Source organism: Pteronotus mesoamericanus, unplaced genomic scaffold (assembly GCF_021234165.1).
Source record: "Pteronotus mesoamericanus isolate MK-2021 breed Mesoamerican mustached bat unplaced genomic scaffold, CSHL_Meso_final contig_101, whole genome shotgun sequence".
NCBI lineage: Eukaryota > Metazoa > Chordata > Mammalia > Chiroptera > Mormoopidae > Pteronotus > Pteronotus mesoamericanus.
The window spans coordinates 531,940-553,112 of NW_026555001.1; the positions used below are offsets into that span (position 1 = coordinate 531,940).

The 21,173-nt window shown below is 37.7% G+C and overlaps 2 protein-coding genes across 2 annotated transcripts in view; both read left to right on the forward strand.

The window, feature by feature from the left end:
- Positions 1-342: 342 nt before the first annotated feature.
- Positions 343-14,582, forward strand: CALM2 (calmodulin 2). Its single transcript, XM_054566894.1, has 6 exons — positions 343-438; positions 6,255-6,285; positions 12,428-12,571; positions 12,652-12,758; positions 13,094-13,229; positions 13,950-14,582. The coding sequence occupies exons 1-6, from the start codon at positions 436-438 to the stop codon at positions 13,976-13,978; spliced, it is 450 nt and encodes a 149-aa protein (XP_054422869.1). The 5' UTR covers positions 343-435; the 3' UTR covers positions 13,979-14,582.
- Positions 14,583-18,684: 4,102 nt separating this feature from the next.
- Positions 18,685-21,173, forward strand: part of STPG4 (sperm-tail PG-rich repeat containing 4) — a 38,232-nt gene continuing 35,743 nt past the window's right edge. Inside the window, exon 1 of the mRNA XM_054566920.1 lies at positions 18,685-18,720. Coding sequence (XP_054422895.1) covers positions 18,685-18,720 — 36 coding nt within the window. The remainder of the gene's footprint in view (positions 18,721-21,173) is intronic.

Genomic DNA, 21,173 nt, shown 5'->3' on the forward strand with positions numbered 1-21,173 from the left:
AGGCCGAGTGACGCATTGCAGGTACAAACCAGCCAATCAGAGGCCGGTTCAACGAATATGGGTACACGTCACTACGTCAATGCTCCTCCGCGCCGCAAAGTAGCGCCTCTAAGGCTCGACTCCACCGGCTTTTTAACGGCTCCCCGGGAAATGAAACCCACTTACGTCATCTATTTGTCCACTTTCCTTTATCCCTTGCATTGTCGGTCAAATAACTGTGGATGATAAAAGGGTCTCGAGAAGAGTCGGGGATTGGGGGGTGTGGGGTGGCCGGGACTCGTTTGTGATGTTCCGTTATCTGACGTGCGGCGGAGGGATCTGGCGGGGGGAGGTGTTTATGAGGTGCTGGGGGCGGAGGGGGAGAATTAGTCCGAGTGGAGCGAGCGAGCTGAGTGGTTGTGTGGTCGCGTCTCGGAGACCGGTAGCACTTGCAGCATGGTGAGTTCGTCGCTAAGCTGCCGGCGCTTGGCTTGTAGGGGAACGAGGCTGAAGCAGATCGACCAAAGAAAGGGAACTCGCCTCCCTTAAATCCTCTAGGAGTGGTCTTCGCCAGCGGGATGGCGCGAAAGAGTCTGGGGCGCCCGCGGCTGTTGTGTCGCAGGCTGTCCCCACCACCCCCATTTTCTTCAGGGAGGTGTTCCCTAGGGTGTAGAAGGCCAGGTGCTCTGCCCCTGGGGCCGCAAGTTCCTCAGGGGCTTGGCTGGATGAGGATGAATCCCGGGCGGGGGCAGTCCAGCACTTGAGGGAGGCGAGAGAGTGTAAGGCGAGGGGAGCGGGAGCGCCGAAGCCTTAGGTCGGGCATCTCTAAAGGTCAGCCCCGGGGCTGGATTCAAAAGCCCAACGGACGGTTAGTGCGGGCGCCAGGAAGCGCCTTTGTCCGCTTGTGGCCGCCATGCGCCGAGGGGGCGGGAGGGAGCGCGCGAGACCCGGGCGAGCGCCGGCCCCGCCGTTTGCCCGCGGCCCCCGTTGCTGGGGGTGGGGGGGAGAGGAGGGGCGCGCGAGCGGGTGCAGCGCACTGTGTGGGCCGAGCCCGCGGGGAGCGGCCGTGGGGCGGGGCGGCAGTCGCAGGGCCGGAGCCGCCGCCCGCTCGGCTCGCGCCCCAGCTGCTGCGCTGGCACCTGCAGGGCTGCAGAGGTTCCCTCGGCCGCGGCGCTGCGGGCCCAGTCAGTTGGGGATGGGTGGGGGAGGGTGGCCTCGAGAGCTTCCCCTCCCCCTTCAGTGGCGAGGAGGAAGCTCGGTGAATGCCAATCTTTCTCCTCCATCTATGTCCTGGGGCCTTTTCCCACCATCCAGGCTGGACATTAAAAATAATTTTTTTAAGTGGTCTTGTCGTTTGAGGAAATGAGCTTTGTATGGGAGGTAAGGTGCGTCTCCGCAGTACGCATCTTGTTAGAGAAAGCCATCGGCTCTAGTTAGGGTCTGAAAGGCGTTTCTCATCTATCGCCTATGGAAAGAGAGCAAGCTCGGGGGTGACTGCCGTGGAACTCGGTCTTAATTCTCATGTAACAACTGTGGAAGGATGCTTTTGTAAAGGGCCACTGAGTATATCCTATTTTTGAGCAATCACATGCACTATTAATATCAAGGAACCACAACCACACAGAGTATTGATCCCTCCAGTCCCCTTGGAAATCGATCGTATTTCGTACAAAGTTGCCAGATCATCTTAGCGTATAGACCAATTGATTTGTACAATAACGGTTGTTAACTACTGTAGTGTGGTGGAAGAGTATTTTGGGGGCAGGGAATTTTAAAAAGCATTTTCCTCTTATTGGAGACCAGAATTTTTTTTCTGCAAAAAAACCAAAAACACCAAAATCTAACGAGGGCGGTAATTTGCAATACTTATTTTGTGGGTCCTGCCAAGTAATTACGGCGATGGGTGTGTCCAGGAGGTAAGGTGACATCTTAAACAAGAGTTGGAAATCCTTGCCAACTGAAACCTCCAGCCTGTATGGGTGTGGGGAGAGGACTTCACCTTGGTTAAACTAATGTTCATTTAAGTTTGAGGCGCTCGTTCCATATTGATACTTTTATTCTGAATTTGAATATGCTGGTCGAATTTACTTTTTTAGGTGAAACGATGTGCATTATAGGCATGTAATAGAAGTTCTAAATTGTGCGGTAAATTCTAAAATGTTTTTAAATGAAGGGTAAGTTTTTTCAGTCTGATTGAGTAAAAAACTCGAATGGGTTTTTTCCTTGGTGATGGGTAGTTTATCTCTGTTTTCATGGTTCTTTGCCCCAGTGATAAACTTGTAGTTACTATTTGCATCGTTGATGGTTTGAGGTTTTTTTGGTTTGCTTGCTGAATTGACAGTCATCGTTAATTACTTAATTTGGAAGTTGTCTTTAGGTAACTTCATAATTATAAGACTTGGAGATTTAAAATTAGAACTCTTGGAAATAAAATTAGAACTTTTTTAAAGAATAAAAAAGTTTATATGAAAGTGGTTTAAGATTGCTGATAGAGCTCTTGGGTTTACATGTAGTTGATATATGATCCTTGAAGGGGGATTGATTGCTTTAAGAAGACTTGAGGCTGGGTCTTTAGATAAATAAGAGATGAGAAGAGGTAGAAAATTTTGTTACTTGTCTATATCATTATTCCATCAAACTGCAAGGACATCTGTTTACGTTTGAGGAAATTCACAGTGGTTCTATTAAAATACAGGAAGTTCTAGGTCAAGCTAGAATGATCAAATCAGGCCTTTGGTAAAGACCCTAATTCTTAGGAAGTAATTTGTTGGTTTTATTTTAGTCCAAGATGCTATGTATAGTAAGTACTGTTTTTTTCAGTACTTAACTGATAAAATTACTGAAGTAATTTAGAGACTGCTTTTTGGTAAAACAAGTACCTTGATTTATGATATCGTAGGAAAATTTTACTTATGAAGCCTATGTATGTATGCATGTAAGCACTTGAAAGAAACAGGAACGAATGAAGGATAGAAATTTGTGTTCCATTGCAAGACTATGGACTCATCCATTTATTCAGATAAGAATTTCGGATGATTTGTGTACTACGTTTCACTAGATAAGCTCCAAGAGTATTCATACCTACTTTTGAATGCCATTTAGGAAATATTTAATAGGTACGTAACACATTCACTTCAAGACACACGAAGTCTAGATTAGAGTTTCTCAATGTTTATAATTCACCTGTGGTTTTGAAACTGAGGAGTATACTACTAATGCCTGGAAGATTTCTCTCGCATGACAAGTAATAGGAAGAATTATATGAATTGTATGTAGAAAGAAGGGAGTGAGAACTAGTCAGCTCTCTAGGGAATTATTTTTCCCTTTACTGAGATAAACACACGTGTTAATGAGCCTGAGTTTTCCCAAAACTGTGATCCTTCTAGTTCTTCTAAGTAAGAAAATATCACTCTCCATAGTCAGAAATAACCAAATATAATTGTTGTAGTTGGAAAAGTTTTACCAATTAGAATGCTAGGGAGTATTGTGTTCCTGCTTTTAGTAGGCTTTGATCTGAATATTGTTGGTATAAAGTTATAAAACCTTGAACTCTGGATTAGTAGTAAATATGGAAAAATTTTTCTAAATTTCTCGAAACACCCCAAGCAAAAGTCACACACATTGCTTTTAGGTTATGTGAGTAACATAGGCTCCCCTGTGCTTAGTTTATTCCTTGAAGCTCATTTGTGACCTTTTCTAAGCTCTCTTTAGCCTGGAGGTAAGGAGCTGGACAAGATGTTCTGAGGCCATTAAAATTGGACTTTTTAAGCAAAATTGAAAATTTTTTGTTTTCTTTCACAACTAACATCCTTGTTCTTAGGGCCTTCTCTGCTTTTATACAAATGAGGTTTCCCACAATCCCCCCCCCCCTTTTTTGAGAACAAACCCAATGTCTCCCTTTCTGCACATAGTCCATCAATCCTTCAGCACATAGTCCATCAATCCTTCAGCTTTTACAAATGCTGCAGTGCCTTCCGTATCTATCCCTGGGTAGCAACTGGTGGTTTCATTTTGTGGAAATATATTTTCTCAGCTTAAAGGTAACATGGAACATGGTAAAGGGGCTTGATAATACCATGCATGTTTATCTTCTGTGTGGAAGTTAAACTAGTTAGGTTAATAATTAACGTTGTAGATTCTTTGATTGGTTAATTTATATAAAATAGTTATCACTGAATTTTTTGGGCTAGCCCTTTATATAGCTTCTCATTTACTCTGCACAGTATCCTTGTAAGGTAGGTATTATTATGTTACAGATGAACTTGACTATGAGAGGTTGAGTAACATGTCCAAGGTCACACAGCTATTAAGTTGCAGAGCTAGTATTAAGATAACTAGCACAGTGATGACTCAAAAAATTATGCTTTTTTCTGCACGATAAACATTTGCCCTTTCAGAAATGATTTTTGTAAAAATGAAATACTGGAAGTAAATATAGCCTCTAACAAAGTATAACTGAGTGCATTTACTGGGCTTATTCCTAGGGGAAAATAATCTATGGCTGATTTTATACAAAATATTGGAGATGATTTTTTTATTTTATAAACTTATGCACTTGAACTTAGATAATTGGCTCTTCAATTTTAAGTTATCAGGCTTTTGGCTTTTTCCTTTTTAATTTTTTAAATAGAAACAAGTTCATTTTGTATGGAGGCCAAATTAGAATCGTTGAGAGGGAAAGAAATTTCTTTTTTGTTTCTCACATTTTCTCATGCTGTCTCCTAGAGAAAATGTGATGCTATCCTACATTAAAGTGTTATCCTTTCCAGGGGTGTGTTCTTGGAAAAAGAACAAAACTAGACAGCGTTTATTCATTCCATACTTAAAAATGAATGGATTAATGATAGCGTGTTTGGCTTCATGTAGGTAGGCATTATTAGAGAGGAGGCAATTTCTCTTCAATGCCACCCAGAACCACATAAGCAGTTGCTTCATGGGTAATGTATACTGATGAGCAGTGAAATGTCCAAAGATGAAGGACACATGAAGAACAAGAGCCTTGATATTTTGCACATCTTTATATATTATAGTGCTTTGAATTATATATAAACTTAGAGGCATTGGATATGTCTAACACCTTAGTCTTTAATCCTAACTCTACTAGTTAACTAATTTTAAATACTCCCACTCCCCAAAATTTAATCCGAGCCCCTCTTTCTCCATTTGTTAGGTAGGGGATGATAATACCATTATAGGGTTACTGTGAAGACTGAATAAGAACAACATATAATGGGTTTTGGCAAATTCCTGAACATGTGTTTTTAATAGCAAAACCCAGTAACTTCTCTGTGTGCTTCAAGACATCACAAACTTTAGGCTCATTTTGGGACTTCAAAAGTCAAGAGAGAATGGGTGGCTGGGCTTGCTTAACATTTGGTAAAGTAGTTTTAATGTTCAGAATCCTGAATTCTCTGCATTTGTCTGGCAGGTGACAAGAAGTAAAAGCTGATAGCTTTCATGTGTGCCCTATCCAAAGACACCATGAATTTTAATCTTTTTAATGGAGTTTTGCTTGATTTTTGAAATTTGGAACATCACCTTTATGTCCAAAAGATGTGTTTAACCATTTATAGGGGCAATTCTGAATATAGTCCTTGGGCATTATTTTTTCTTTAATGGAGATTTCTCGTAATAATTTATATCTACTAGAGGCGGTGAGCTCAAATTTAGGAATGCCAACCTTGAAAAAAATGAAATAGTATGTTTATTGAATTCTATATTACTTTAGTATGTCTATTGGATTCTATATTACTTTAGAATGATAGCCCAATTAAACTTTTTATATGCCAGGTGTGCTTTTGTTTCATCTTTTGTAAAATTTAGACTTGCAAGCATATTGAAGTATTTTATCTTAAACTTGGGGTCAAGACAGCTTAACTTTGAAGATAAACCAGATGTATGCATTTTCTACCCAACCTGTGTGCTTGTTACTGGTACTAAGGAATGTTGAACTAAATGAAGTTTATGGTATATGCTGAACCTTGAAAATTGTATCTGTCTGTCTATTTATTTAGTGGGAGGGGGAAGGAGGGAGAGACTCACCTATTCGTTGCCCCTCACACCCCCGCCCCCAACCAGTGATCTGGCCTGTAACACAGGCAAGTACCCTGACCAGTAATCAAGCCAGAGGCCTTTCCTTTGATTTTGCAAGACACTGTCCAACCCACTGAGCCACACCAGTCAGGGCTGAACCTTGAAAGTTTTAAAACTTGTTTTTGTAGCTGCTAATCTACATAGTCTCAAGTCACTTACCTATCTCTTTGGTCTCTTTGTAGGCTGACCAGCTGACTGAAGAGCAGATTGCAGGTGAGGAATACATTGCCTGATTGTACCCATTGGCTTTTATAAATTGAGTCACCAGTCTCAAAATAAGATACTTGTATGAAAGAATTGACTTGGATCCATGCAGGATATAATAGCAAATGAGGGTAATGTACTATAGTATTTGAACGAACTTTGGCAAATGAGAAGGTAAACTTGCCTGAGAAAGATGTATGGACCTAATTGTAATTGAAGACATGTTTTTTTAGGCTATGTGGATATATTTTGGAGCCTAGTAGTAGTCTTTGGTTTTTTTCTGTTGTTGTTGAAGGTTACCTTACTCTAAAGCATGAGTTCTGGGCTGTTTTTAATATTGCAGCTCCAGATCAATCAGGGCCAAGTAGTATTACTAATAAGTAACTTGAAATGTACAATCAGAAAATGAACATCGAATTTACCCCAACTTAAAGTAGCTAATACTTTAACCTTAGAATTGCATATAATCAGGGAATAACCATTTCTTCAATGAAAAACGTAGATCCAAAAGTTAGCACGATATTTTACACATACAATTTTGTCTTAACAAAGCAGTGACACCTATTTCAAACGAGCTTATTAAATCTTGCCTCCTTTGATTTGCTATGGAAATACGTGAATTGTTATATAAAACCTGGTGTCATGTTGTTTTTATGCCATACTAGTAAACCTTAGTACTTTTGATTTTTTTATTACACTTTGAGATGTCTTCTTTACATCAAAATGTTGGGGAAACTTGCTGGTTTTTGGGGGGTTGTTTAAATGCAATATTGAACTGTCTTTCATATAGTTCCTTTCCTTTCAGTAAAGGCTCGTTAACACAAACAAGCAGCTTTAACTGCCACAATTTTCCTGGCAGGCAGGGAGTTAAAAGTACCCAAAATACTAAAGCTTTTTTGAAAAGATTTTATTTATTTTTAGAGAAAGGGGAAAGAAGGAAGAAAGAGGGAAAGAAACATCACCTGGTTGCCTCATGCATGCTCCCAACAGGGGGACCTGGCCCGCAACCCAGGCACGTGCCTGCACCAGGAATCAAATTGGCGACTTTTTGGTTTGGGTAATGATGCCCAACCCACTGAACCATGCCTCACCAGTCAGGGCTAACACTTTTTTTTTTCCCTTTTGTTAGAGAAAACTGAGTAACCCAGATAGGACTTATAGCCCATTTAAAGTAAGCCCTTCCCCGTCCCCAATAAACCCAAATTTGGAGGAGCCAGAAATCACTAATTTCCTCATATATTATCACAAATATCATTTGATATGACTGTATAAAGTAGAAAACTATGAGCATTAAGGACCAAGAGTAAGCAGGTTTTATTTTTACTGTATGAATTTTATTTAAACCTGGGATTTGCTTTTTAGATTTGGTAAATTGCATGCTTTGAGTGTGTTAAAAGTAATCAAGCAGAGCTTTAGAAATAATTTCTTTGTTTATACTATTGTTAAATGTATCAAATGTAAAATAATTTCAAAATAGTTTTGTATATATTCTTCAGGAACTGATCTTGTATATCTAATATGTCTAGTCTTAAACTCTTTTTTTAAGAAAAAATTATTTATTTTTAGAGAGAGGGGAAGGGAGGGAGAATAATGGGAGAAACACTGATTGGTTGCCCCAATCTTGTCTTGTACATACCCCATCTGGGGACCAGGCCCACAACCCAGACTTATGTCCTGGTGGGGAATTGAAACTGTGACCTTTCACTTTGTGGGGTGATGCCCAGCCAGCTGGGCCACACCCATCAGGGCTCTAGTCTTAAACTCTTATATTCTTTAATACGTCTGGCCTCCCTCTCTGCCTTTTGTTTCTTGGTATTCCCAGTCAGGTAGTTGTGTCTACTGTACATAGCACAAAACATTCACTATAAAGTAGAAAATGTATCACTCACGGGGTGCCTGTCACGGTGTTGATGTTCATTACTGCCTTCCTGAACACACGCCTCTTTAAAAAAAGTTTGTGTCTGTGAAATATATGAGGGTCAGTCTTCAGTGTCTGATTACAGCATTATTATCAAGGATAGTTGTAGTTCATGTGAATATTGTCTTTAAGATAGATTCTGTCATTTCATTGACTTCCATCTTACAGTTGAATTTCAAGTGGGAGTGGAAAGAAAAATGTATTGTAGATTTCTGTCCTACCCTGCCTTTTCCTAGGTTTTTAAAGATGTTTCTTGAACCTTAGGCTTTAATGAAATTTTTGGTTAGAGGAACCAAAGCTTTTTATGCTACTGAAACAAAAACCCTGTGAAATTAGGAACCTTTTTTGTTTCTTCTTGTGTTCCCAGTACCTTCCACATAGTAAGGATTGAATAAATATTTCTTGAATGAGTAAATTTTATTTTCAAAGAGGAGTGTGACACAAAAAATATCTAGAACACTCCCTACTCTATCCTAAGAATTGTGCCTGCTCCTAAAGTCCTTTCCTAAATTTGGTATGTTTCAATGTCTACCTCTGAGGTAAACATACATTTTGTCTGTATCTGGTGAATCGTAATCACTGGTGACCAGTAGTAGTATCCTAGTGTCTAAGATCTTGTTAAAATGTTAACAAGCTTCATACATGTAATGAATGTTGAATATATTAAGGTACTTTTTAAGCTTTTTATCTTTATATGGTAATCATTGCTACAGATTGTTTTAGAAATCCTAATAGCAAATAACTTGGTGTAGAAGAAAAACATGCTTGTTGTTTAGGTGGAGTTACTAGAATTGTTTACATTACTAGAATTGTCTTAACAATTCAGAACAGTCTAGTGTCGTATCACCACTAACAAGTTAACTTTGACTCTGCCACGATTTCATTGACAGTTGAGATTTAGAGGATTAATTTTTAAAATGTACAAGAATTTTTTTTTAAGGAAATTAACTGTACTCAGTGTCTGTTAAATGACTGTAAGGGATTAGGTTTGGCTTTCTAAACACAGAAGTTAGTAAACAGGTGTTTGATTTTTCTTTCGTTGTAATTGTTTCATGATAACCTATTAATAAAATTATGAACATATAATATAAATAATTAGAAAAAAGGGTCTTGGGGTTGCTGATAAAGAAAACCTGAGTAATTGACTTTCCTGAAAATTGCAATTTAGGCACAACTAGAATGAATTTGGAGGAGGTTTTATCAATTTGTTGAAGATAGCTTGTTCTTTGTGACATTCAGGACCTGTTGTTTCCTTACTGTGTATTTAGGTTTTGACTCCTGGGTCTTTATTTTAAATCATTCATGGGAATTACTGTTTAGAATGACATGCTCCAATATGTAAAGATTAAACTAGTTCTGAAGTACACATGGGGAACTGTAAAGGCAGGTGAATTTAAGTTGTACTTTTGAGTTTATTATTTCAAGGAATTTTTACAGGTATTTCTGACTTTTTAGTGTAAAAATACAAATAGAAATTTGGAATAAATCTTGACCTTTAAAATATTTCTATTTTTATATCCATCAAATCCATTGTTATAGCATAGATAAAATTTTATTTTCTGCTTTTCACTTATTTCAGCATGTATTGAAACATAGAACACATAAATTAACAACATGCATCTTCTAGAATTTGGCTTTTAATTTTGCACATAATGGTGGTGGTAAATGATGCTTGTAGCCTAGTATTACAGCAGAGAATATAATCTAAACAACTACAACTCGAAGTACTTCTAATTTTCTTGTAGCCTAAGTTATTAGGTGATAGATGCTGTGTGTTCAAGCCATAATGGTTTGTATATTTTTAGACATTATTTCTACATCTTGTATTTTTAAAAAATTTAAGATGGAAATCTTTTTATCAAATTCTGCTATTCATAGGATTTATTTATCTATTTTCATCATTGGATTGATCTAGATTAGATTTGGTACTAAGTTTCTGGTATCAGATGAGTTCCTCTGAAAACAAGGATATTTAAACAGAATGGAACTGTATTACTACTGAATGTAGCAAACAACTGTTTTGTGATAACTGATCTAAAACTAAGCAATACAAAGATTTAAGCAGAAGAAAGTAACGTGGTAATCCAAAAAGGTAAATAGGACCCAACTAGTTGTGTGGGTAATTTTAAACAGAGAACCCAGGTAGCAGACTGTTATAATTGTTCAGGCAAAAGGTGATGGGGCCATAAACCAAATTATTGGTTGCAGAGATGATAAGGAACCCAGTAGTATGTAAATACCAGAGTTCTACAGGACTTGTTGACAGATTTTAGAGGGAAGGAGTTTAAATGGCTTTTGCTTCTGTTCTAGGGTAGCTGGGGAGTGTAGAATTCATTTTTGTAAGTCTTGCTGGAGGTCAGCCAGGGGAGGTGTCTATCCTGAAGGAAGTCAGACATAAAGGGTATTATGTTACAGAGAAAGATGAGTATACTAAGATATGGAAATCTTCCTTATAAGTGGGCATAGATGAAACATCCAAGCAGAGAAGAAAGGATAAGAAATGTTGGTAATATCTACTTGTAAGAAGGACAAATGAAGAGCCAAGAGCCTTTGTCATTGTTAAGGTTGGGTGTAAATTAAAGTAGTATTGTGGAGGCTAAGAGAAGTTTGAGGAGTTTTTTAAGTGTAGTTTGGATACAACAGGAAAATGAGATCCTCTTTTTGTTAACCATTTATTAAGTATTTACTTGCCATAGTTCTGAGTGCTTTACAGGTAGTGATTAAGTTCTTAAAATTAGAAAGTAGGTACAGTTACTTTTTAGCAAAAATGAGCACCCCTGAGGCAGAAAAAAGGTTTAGTAACTTAATTTGCCTGAGGTTACGTTTCTAGTAAGTAGCAGCATTGGGATTTTTAACTCAGGCAATTTTGAGGACCAAAAAGTCTGGTTGGAGGTCTATGCTTTATGGCCTCACATAGTGAAACATACCTCTTGGATTGAGCGCCTAGGTCATTCTTGGTGAACCTACCATTTTCAGCTGATGAGTTGGAGCTGGAAGCAATTTTAACCATTGATTGATAGAGAAGAAATGGATGAGTATTGATGCCTCCCAGAATTTGGCACTTAAAATATAACTAAGGTTTGATTTTAGTTTCAGACTAAGAAACAGAAGATAAATAAATAAATCGCAAAATCAGTAGAAGAATGGGTTGAGTCCCAAGAAGAGATTGTAAGTGAAACTGGGAGGTATATGAATTGGAGCAAGGATGGACAGGCAGGGCAAAACTAGACTTGGAGGGGGCACACCATTGGTTAAACATGTATCAGGTGTATAATTTCAAATGTTCTAGATAAGTTGGGAGCACTTATGGCCTCTTGAACTTTGGAGCTACTTTTGTATTTGCTTATAGGGCCTAATACTTGGAAAGTACTAGGTTTTCTTATTAGTTCATTTATATGACCATGTACTACCAAATTTAATCTCTGCTTTAGTTTCTCTGTAAAATAAATGGTAAAGCCAGGTATTATGACCTGTTGCTCCAACAGCTTTCCATGTAATCTAGTTGTAAAATAGAAGCAACATAATTTTGTAAAAAGCTCTTCGGCAATAATATACTTAATTCTATTACAAGTTTGGGGGTTCTATAATCTAAAGAAAGGTCTAAAATTATCATTGCTCTCAATCATACAGCTAAAACTGGCCATTCATGTCCTGATCATCCATCCCATTGTGTTAACATCAGTATAGGTTATTTGGTGATAGTCTCTTCTGTTTTCCAGAAAAAGAAACTAGCCTATTGGCATATTGTTTTGGTTTTTAATTTAGCAGTTGATGGAATAGACTTAATTTTAATTTTTGAGGAGTACTATAAACATAATGCAAATAGTATAGTTGCTCTATAGAAATATATTTGGGACCAGTAGTCTTATTTTTTGGTTTTGAGTGAAGGTTAGATCTGTAATTGTGAATTGTATTCCCAGAGCAGCTTTAACAGAAAATGAAGAAGCCAGTCATTTGGAGTTTCGATTCTTTTCTTTAAACTCAGAAAAATAATGGTCTTAGATGTTGCAGTTCCCTGTAAGATTTTAGATGAAAAAACTCCTGGTAGAGCATATGTTGTTATAATCAGCTAAAGATATTTGAAATGCTACAAGGCTTTCTCCTCTGATCTTTCAGAAATCAAAATTCCTTTTCAGATGCAATCTTCATACATATCTTTAAGAGTTGATTAATTTCACTTGGGGTTACTCTTTATTGTTAACCTGTATATTTGGATTGTGATCTCTCAAACAGAATTCAAAGAAGCGTTTTCACTATTTGACAAGGATGGTGATGGAACTATTACAACAAAGGAATTGGGAACTGTAATGAGGTCTCTTGGGCAGAATCCCACAGAAGCAGAGTTACAGGACATGATTAATGAAGTGGATGCTGATGGTAAGTCTTTTTAATTTGGGGGGAAGTTGAAGTGGCTATTAAATTTTACTGTCATGTTTCAACTAAACAAACCATTTCAGGTAATGGCACAATTGACTTCCCGGAATTTCTGACAATGATGGCAAGAAAAATGAAAGACACAGACAGTGAAGAAGAAATTAGAGAAGCATTCCGTGTGTTTGATAAGGTAGGGTGTTCTTAAATTTTAATTTGAAGATGAAATGAAGATAAAAATTCAGTGTAAGCTCGTTTCCTAATAACTTGTGTATTTCATTAATATTGTGGCATAGAAGGTACCACTTGACTTTGGAGCTAAGAAATAGTGATTTCAATATAATATATACTACTTGGCTAGCCTATATTGACATTTAATTCATAGGTCAGTTACTTGTAGGTGGTCTTTAATTTGTATGGATTTCGAAAGTATGTTTTTCTCCCTAATGTGAAGTTCAGTAAACTTACTAAACTTCCATTTCAGCTCTATAATTTTACTTAGACATTGTACTGACTTTTTTTTTCTAGGATGGCAATGGCTACATTAGTGCAGCAGAGCTTCGCCATGTGATGACAAACCTTGGAGAGAAGTTAACAGATGAAGAGGTTGATGAAATGATCAGGGAAGCAGATATTGATGGTGATGGTCAAGTAAACTATGAAGGTTAGTCTTCTGCTGTCACCACCTCATTCTGTGCTTTGACTTTAAGTTCAGAAATTCTTGTTAGGTATCTGATAGGTTGAAATTAATAACTCCCTCACCCAATGAAGATGCTAAAATATTTTCTAACCTTTTGCTATTCAGAATACTGTGTATAGACTAGGCAACAACATTCCTGTCACCTGAGAACATTTTAGAACTATTTATTATAGGTCCTACTCATATACCTAGGAACTTCATTTTAACAGGATTTCTAATGGGTGATTTCATATGCATTAATATTTGAAAAGTACTGTATTCCAAACTGTGCCAAAACAAGTTTTGTATAATATTTGTGGCACAATTTGAAAAGCTTCAGTCTTTAATTTGAAGATCCTCAAAATGAAATTAAGGTAACTTTCTTTTTTCATTTAATTCCCTTCCTCTACTTAGATTAGCCTATAACTGTTTACATATCCTTCAGATTCAGAAGTATCATTTGTAATACTAAACTAAGAGCAAGGATGCTTCTTATTTATAATAGCTCTCTGAAGCATTAATTGGGTTTGTTAATTTGGTTTATGAAGTCCCAGCCTTGGCAGTAAGCTAGTTTCCTTTGGTACTTTATAATTTTGAGGAAAGAGGGTAATTGAGATTGCTCAGGGATTGAATAAATGTGATTGGTTTTATCAGTCTTTTGCCATTGACTGACTTCAACTTTTTGTATATTTTTTTCTCTTTCAGAGTTTGTACAAATGATGACAGCAAAGTGAAGACATTGTACAGAATGTGTTAAATTTCTTGTACAAAATTGTTTATTTGCCTTTTCTTTGTTTGTAACTTATCTGTAAAAGGTTTCCCCTACTGTCAAAAAATATGCATGTATAGTAATTAGGACTTCATTCCTCCATGTTTTCTTCCCTTATTGTCATTGTCCTGAAACCTTATTTTAGAAAATTGATCAAGTAACATGTTGCATGTGGCTTACTCTGGATATATCTAAGCCCTTCTGCACATCTAAACTTTGGTGGAGTTGGTCAAATGAGGGAACATCTGGGTTATGCCTTTTTTTAAGTAGTTTTCTTTAGGAACTGTCAGCATGTTGTTGTTGAAGTGTGGAGTTGTAACTCTGCGTGGACTATGGACAGTCAACAATATGTACTTAAAAGTTGCACTATTGCAAAACGGGTGTATTATCCAGGTACTCGTACACTATTTTTTTGTACTGCTGGTCCTGTACCAGAAACATTTTCTTTTATTGTTACTTGCTTTTTAAACTTTGTTTAGCCACTTAAAGAAAATCTGCTTATGGCACAATTTGCCTCAAATCCATTCCAAGTTGTATATTTGTTTTCCAATAAAAAAAATTTTACCCAACTGTTGCTTTGAATCTGAGTCATTTGAGGTAGAATAATTTTAGAATCAAATCTGCAGGTGGTTACTTGGTATAATTTAGATGTTTATTTTTATTTTTTTGACTAATGAAGATTGTATTAGGTTTTAAAATCATGATACCTCCTTCAGAAAGTTTAAATGAAAGATTAAAAACCTTCTGTAAATGTGCCTACTATGGGAACTGGTGTAAGGTAGATGTTTTAATGTTTCATACCTTTTAAATATATTTTTCAACTTTGCCACCTGTTTGTCCATATTGAGTTCAGCCATGCAATGGTTTTTTTTAAATATATTAAACACAATCTAAGTCTAGGGAGGGCGGGTCATTATGTTTTAAACTCTATTTCCTAATGTTTTACTTATTGTGCTTTTTAAATTCTACCACAAGGCAAAGGAGACTAACTTCAGTTGTGCCTGCCTATCTGCAATATGTTTTGCCAAAAAAAAAAAAAAAAAAGGTCTCTGTAGGAGTGAATTGGCAGTAACTAAACCCTATTTGTTAGTGCTTTCTCTATAATTTAAGCTACTCAAAAGGTGGTTAATTAGGGTTTTTAAAAATACTTAATGAGAGATTTCATTGCACACCGGGGTATAATTGTTAATTGATTATTGTAGCTTCAAGGTTTTCCGTTTGCCAAAGGGTAGTTCCATATGCCAGGTTACGACCCATCTTTGATTATTTTACTACCACTGTTACTCTACCAGAAAACAGGAAATTGAATAGTTAGTGAAGGAAAACAGTGACAAATAACTACGTTCCTGGTAGGACAAGGGAAATAACAGGAATTGATGATCTTAATGGTGTTACATTATTACCTATTAGGCAAATCAATTAGGTAGGAAGATCTTCATTAGATGTAAAAGTTCAGTCAAAAGAAAAGCCAATCAAGGTATTTGGTAGAAGAAGATTGATGTGCCTAGCTCTTTGAGGGATTTGGGCTTTGATATTTTATTGCAGTTCTTCATACTACTGCTATATGTAAGCTTGAAGAGGTTAATATTTTTTAGTTCTCAGTTATCTTACATGAAAAATAGGTGTAATATATCCAACTGGTTTCTCACTTGGCTTTTACATTAATTAAGGTAAAAAGCAATTAGCATAGCCCTTGGTGTTTGGAGTATGTGTTCCATTGCTGTGTCTCTGTGCTGTTAAACCAGTAGTTATGACCCTACAGAATGAGGGAATTTGGAAAAGTTAATCTTGGTGTTTTTCTGGTTTTAATAACCAGTAGTTTGGAGTTTAAATTGTTAAGGTGGAAGGGGAAACACTTCGGGAGTACTTTTGTGTATCATGAATGATTGATGTTACATTCTTGTAATGTTCACAGAAATTAGCATTATTTTGATTTTGCAGGAAATTGAAGCATAGAGCAATTTAATTTAACTGGTCATTGAGCACAAACTGGACTGGAGTTGTATTCTACTTCATACAACATAATCTTCAAACCCAGGAGTATAATTTTAAAACCTTCAAAACTTTACCATGTTACCTGTATTATATCAGCAGTCATGGTAATTGGTAATTCTTTACTTATTACTATCTGTAGCATGTTTGCTCTCAGATAATTCTAACAAAACCATCGCTATTGCAGTTAAAAATGATCCTAGAATGTAATTTTCATTAAAGATCTGGTGCAAAGCAGAAGCACTGCATGGTGAAATTCTACTTAGTGTAGTCTTGTATTATCAAAGCCTGTTACGATAACCTGAAAATACTTTAACCTTGTCTCAGTGGTATTGTGGCATTGTACAAATACAGTGTTTTCTTATAAGGCCATTTTGTTTATCCTACAGGCTTAACCAGTTTTATTGGTGAAGTCCTTGAAATCACTGACCCATGCTGTTTCTATTTTTGAAATACTCAAGCTATTTTCTCATCTAGATATTCCCTTCTGTTTCACATCTTGTATGGGTTTCTGGATTTCTCTGTACCTTCCATCATATTATTTTAGTCTCTCGAGTACCAGTCCCTAGACTGCTGAGCCAGTTTTCTTAAGAAAATGAAATGAGACAAAGTAATGGACTTGATTAATCGCTTACATTTATGAAAAACTCTGGTTTTTACTTGCCTCTTGGCCTTGAAATTCTTGATTTCAAAACTGGTTCCTGGTTTGTTTTTTTCCCTTCCTATATGTGTAAGGCTATATTAAGTGAATTGAGAATCCTAGGATTTTAAGAGAAATGAAGTTTTAGTTTTGCTATGCAAAAAACTGCCTACAGAATCACCTGAAACAATCTATTTTAACAAAATTTGCAGGTGTTTGCACATTTTTGAAAAGCACTTCTGTAGTTCATCCTCTGATTTTATTTATAGAGGGGGAAATGTTCATTCAATAAATAATTTAATCCTGCATTAAAAGGGCTCAGAGACAAAAACCTGTGTTTTGGATATTTAAAGTAGGGAAAACTTATCTAAAGGAGCCCTCCAATAAAGATAGGCGTGGGGCCCTTTGGGCTATGGGGAATTAGGGCAAAGGACTTTTCAGAAGAGTTGATCTTTAAGGTGTAAGCCTGTCAAAGAAGGACTTCCAGATGGGGAGACTTCAGAAGCATGAAGACAGCATGCTTTGGGTTTGCAGGCACAGTTGACCCTGGAACAACATGGGTTTGAACTGCATGGGCCCACTTAACACATACGTCTTTTCAATTAGTACATAATCGGCCCTCCATATCCCCTGGGTTTCACATCTGTGGGTGCAGAGAGTCAATTGCATGTATTGTTCTAAGCCATTTTATATAAGGGCCATAAGCATTTGAGGATTTTGGTATCTGTGGATGACCTGGAACCAATTTGTGGATACCAAGGGAGTATAGTTAAGTTCTGGGGAGTCAAAAGTGATGCATGGATTTTCCACTGCCTGGTGTCCGCACCCCTAATCCCGGGTTCCAGGTCAACTCCATACATCAAAGCATGAGCCTCTGATGAGGAAGAGGGAAGATTTATATAGATTGTAAACTTTGCTTTTGTCCTAAAGTTACTGATAGCCTGTACTTGCTGAACATGTGCCTGGTTCCAAACATTCTACTCAAGTTAATCATATTCACCTCATGGGGAGGTAGACAAGCACAAATCACAGCAAATGGCAGCAAACCTTCAAATCCTTGTAGTCAAGGGAGGAGAAAAATTCAAGAGTGTGAGGGAGTTGGGTGTTCAATGCAGCAATGACAAATGGAGGTAAAGTTAAGAGCTGAAAAATGCCCATTGGATTAAACCATTGGGGTGATCACTGGTTAGTTTACCAAGTGCAATTTTGATGGACAGGTATATGCATGTCAGACTAAGATGGTTTTAGCAAAGTGTGGGAGGTGAAAGAATTGAGTCTACTCTTGAAAGTTGTGAGAGGGAGCAGAAATTTCATGGTGGTTTGGAGAGTGGGGCACTGGAGTCAGACCTGGATTTGAACTCTGCCACTGCTGTATGATGCCGAGTGAATTGTCCGAGGAAGCGTCTTTCCTCCATTCAATGGTGGGAATTAATATGAAATATCCTAGATTGAGAGGAGGGTTTGTTTTTAAAGCTCTCAATGTTTATAGGTTGAGACTTTTCATCAAGAGAGGTGGAAAGTGAAAGGGTCTGTACAGATAGGAAAGGGTGGTCTGCGGTTTCACAGTGAAGCCTTTATGGTCTAGTGCTCACTCCATTTCGGGCAAGAGAAGTGACACCTAAAGGACTTTTATATGAAGGTGCTTAGAAACAATCTTAGAAAGTGGGCGTTAAGACTGATTTTTGCCTTAAAGCCAAGTACGCCTCCTAACTCTTTGTTCCCTTTCCTGGGGGTATGGGATTGTGGGTGATTTACGAAAGGGCTGATGGAGATGATGGTATACTTAAACCTTCACAAACCGCCTTTGAAAGATCTTGGTGCAGATACTTACCTGAGGGCTTTCTGGCGACTCTCCAAGTGTGCGTGTGCATCTTAGCGCGAGGCTAAGCGCGCGGAACTTCAAAGTCTGTGCCCACTTCCCCTCCCCCACCACTGGAGAAAAACTTGGCTGGCCCTCTGCGCATGCTCGGGAGCGAGTGGCCAGAGGTGCCTCCTGGCAACCAGACGCCAGTCTCGGCCTAAGGACTGAGGAGGTCGCAATGGACCAGCCAGTCATCGGCATCACCTCCACCGCAGTAAGGGAAGACCGGACTTGGCAGTTCGGTGGTGATGGCTTGGTCCCGCCGCCCTTGTTGTTGCTTCCAACTACCGTTTCCATTCAGGCTCGGCTCTTCCACCCCAAATTCCACGTCTCTAATCTGGGGCCTTTGAACGCCCCCTGTTCTTTCTCTGTTCTCACCACCTTGTGGTCCTTCTGATCTTTATTTGAGCTCTACTTCGTTTTATTTTCTCTGCCCTTGCTATTCCCTTATCCTTACGATTCGCTCTTTGTTTTCTGAATTTATTCCCTCCTTCCCTACTGCTACTGCCTGGGACAACTGCTTTTAATAGGGTGATTTGATTTCTTTTTCCCCTGTTCATCGAGAGAATTTTTTTCCCTTTTGGTCTATGGACATGTTTTTGAGTTTTAGTATAAAATATTTTTAGCTATCTTTGTTTAGTTTTTAATGGGTGAGGGACGTTTAGCTTATCTTTTGTGAAGTGATTCACCCCTAAAGCGAATTTGAAGTGGTAGGTTGGGTGGAGTTTAGATCACCTGCCTTGGGCAAAACAAAACAGCAGCTGCCAGTTACTTTCCTTTGAATATATCATGTTTACTTCTCCCTTGTCCTTCCCAGCTCATTTTCCTGGCCCAGGTAAAGGTGGGAGACCTGTCATGACATGCTTGGGAAAGTTTGATTTCTGTAACTAAAAATAAACACCAGAGAACATCCAATATAAATCTAATAAAGGGAATATATAGGAAGACATTGAAATCAGGATTATGAAACACTGTTTTTTAGAGAAATGCTTGTATTTCATAGTAAAACTAAAGCTAGGGGTACTCATAAGTATAGTGGATATAAGTTGCTAGACAAGAACAATGAATTGTATCAGCTTTGCTGATTCAATTGTTTGTTGTTTTTAATGCATTGTTCCTTGAGATAACCCATATTTTGTGCTAATAACAAAAGCATTATAAGTGAAAGTAGAAGTCAGTATTTTCATGATTTTACCTAGTAGGAATAGCACAAAAGGAAAAAAAACCCCAAAACTGAACAACTATGTTCTGTTAACAGTGAGGCTGAATCAGATATGGAAAAATAATAAAAGGGTATAGAGTACTTATTATGGAAGACAAAAGCATTCTTGGAAACTGAAGAATACCAAAATAATCTGCTTCTGAATGTGGCAGATGAGATGTTCAATATAAGTTACCACATTATTGAGCACTGGTTGTGGGTGCAAGTGTTTATATGTACAATACCTTATTCTCATACCAACCTAGTATGCCTTATTTTATTCTCCTAAGAGGAAGCGGAGGCTCCTGAGGGGTAAGTAATTTGCTTAGTTCTCTTAGCTAGTAAGTGGCAGAACTGGAGTTCAAGTCTTAGTCTGTCTGGCTCCCGTATCATCCTGACTCTTCGGTGCCACACCCAGCTGGACAAGCTGAGGAACTGGCTATATCATATTTATATGATAGATATTTGATAATGTATATTAATTTAGGAAATGGCAATTGACAACGTGTGCCTTATCTCCTGGAATTTTTATCCCAGTATCATATTAATCTGATGAGTTCACACGTTGACCTTGCATTCCAGCACAATCACCTGAGCCATAAATCTTTTTTTAGGGTAAACCATCCAAGCAGTTTTTAGTCATTAATATTCATAAATGCGCACAGAAGCTTCACTAGAGATTTAAATCTTCCTCTTCAGTTTGAATGTGGAGAGGCTTTTGCACGCTCAGGTACAGGAAGCAGAGAACACCCCTGCACTGCTACCTGCATTTCCCTGTTAGAAGTAAAAATCAGTTAAGTGAAAATGATTGTCATATATTTTCTCTCTTCCTCTTGAATGTACACAAATAGCAAAAGTGACAGACCTAAAAGTACAATCACAAAAAAAAACCCAAGAAAATTTTTCACCTTCAGTGGCAAATACAGCACAGAAGGTATTGTTTGCGAATTGGGCCGTCATCAAACAGGAGGGGATGGAGGCTCATTGCCCTTATTCTCTTTTCAATAGAGATTTTCTAAAGCATCTAAAACATCTAAGGGCATAATATCTATGCAGTCCTTGACACCAAAATCTGCCATGTCCTCCAGTTCATTCTCATCTGAGGACAAGCTCTCTTCACCTATTATAGTGGACAAAAGGACTGAGCCATACATCTTAATAGCAATTATGATAATACAACTTTGGATTTATGTAACTTGTTTCTTCTCAAGAACACCAAATTTTGTCACATCTAATTATCCTTATGGCATCTCTGTCAGATGGGAATGCCTATTGCTCTAATTACCCCAAAGAGAATTTAGATATTTAAAAACAGTTAATATAATAAAAATATCAATTTAAAGAAATATGACAGGCAAAACTGATAATAATATAGCTTTTATTCAGACCGATGTGGTATAGGTATTAATTCAAGTAAGTAGTTTATAAATTATATTTAACTTACAGGGAATTGCCTCTCAAATGAA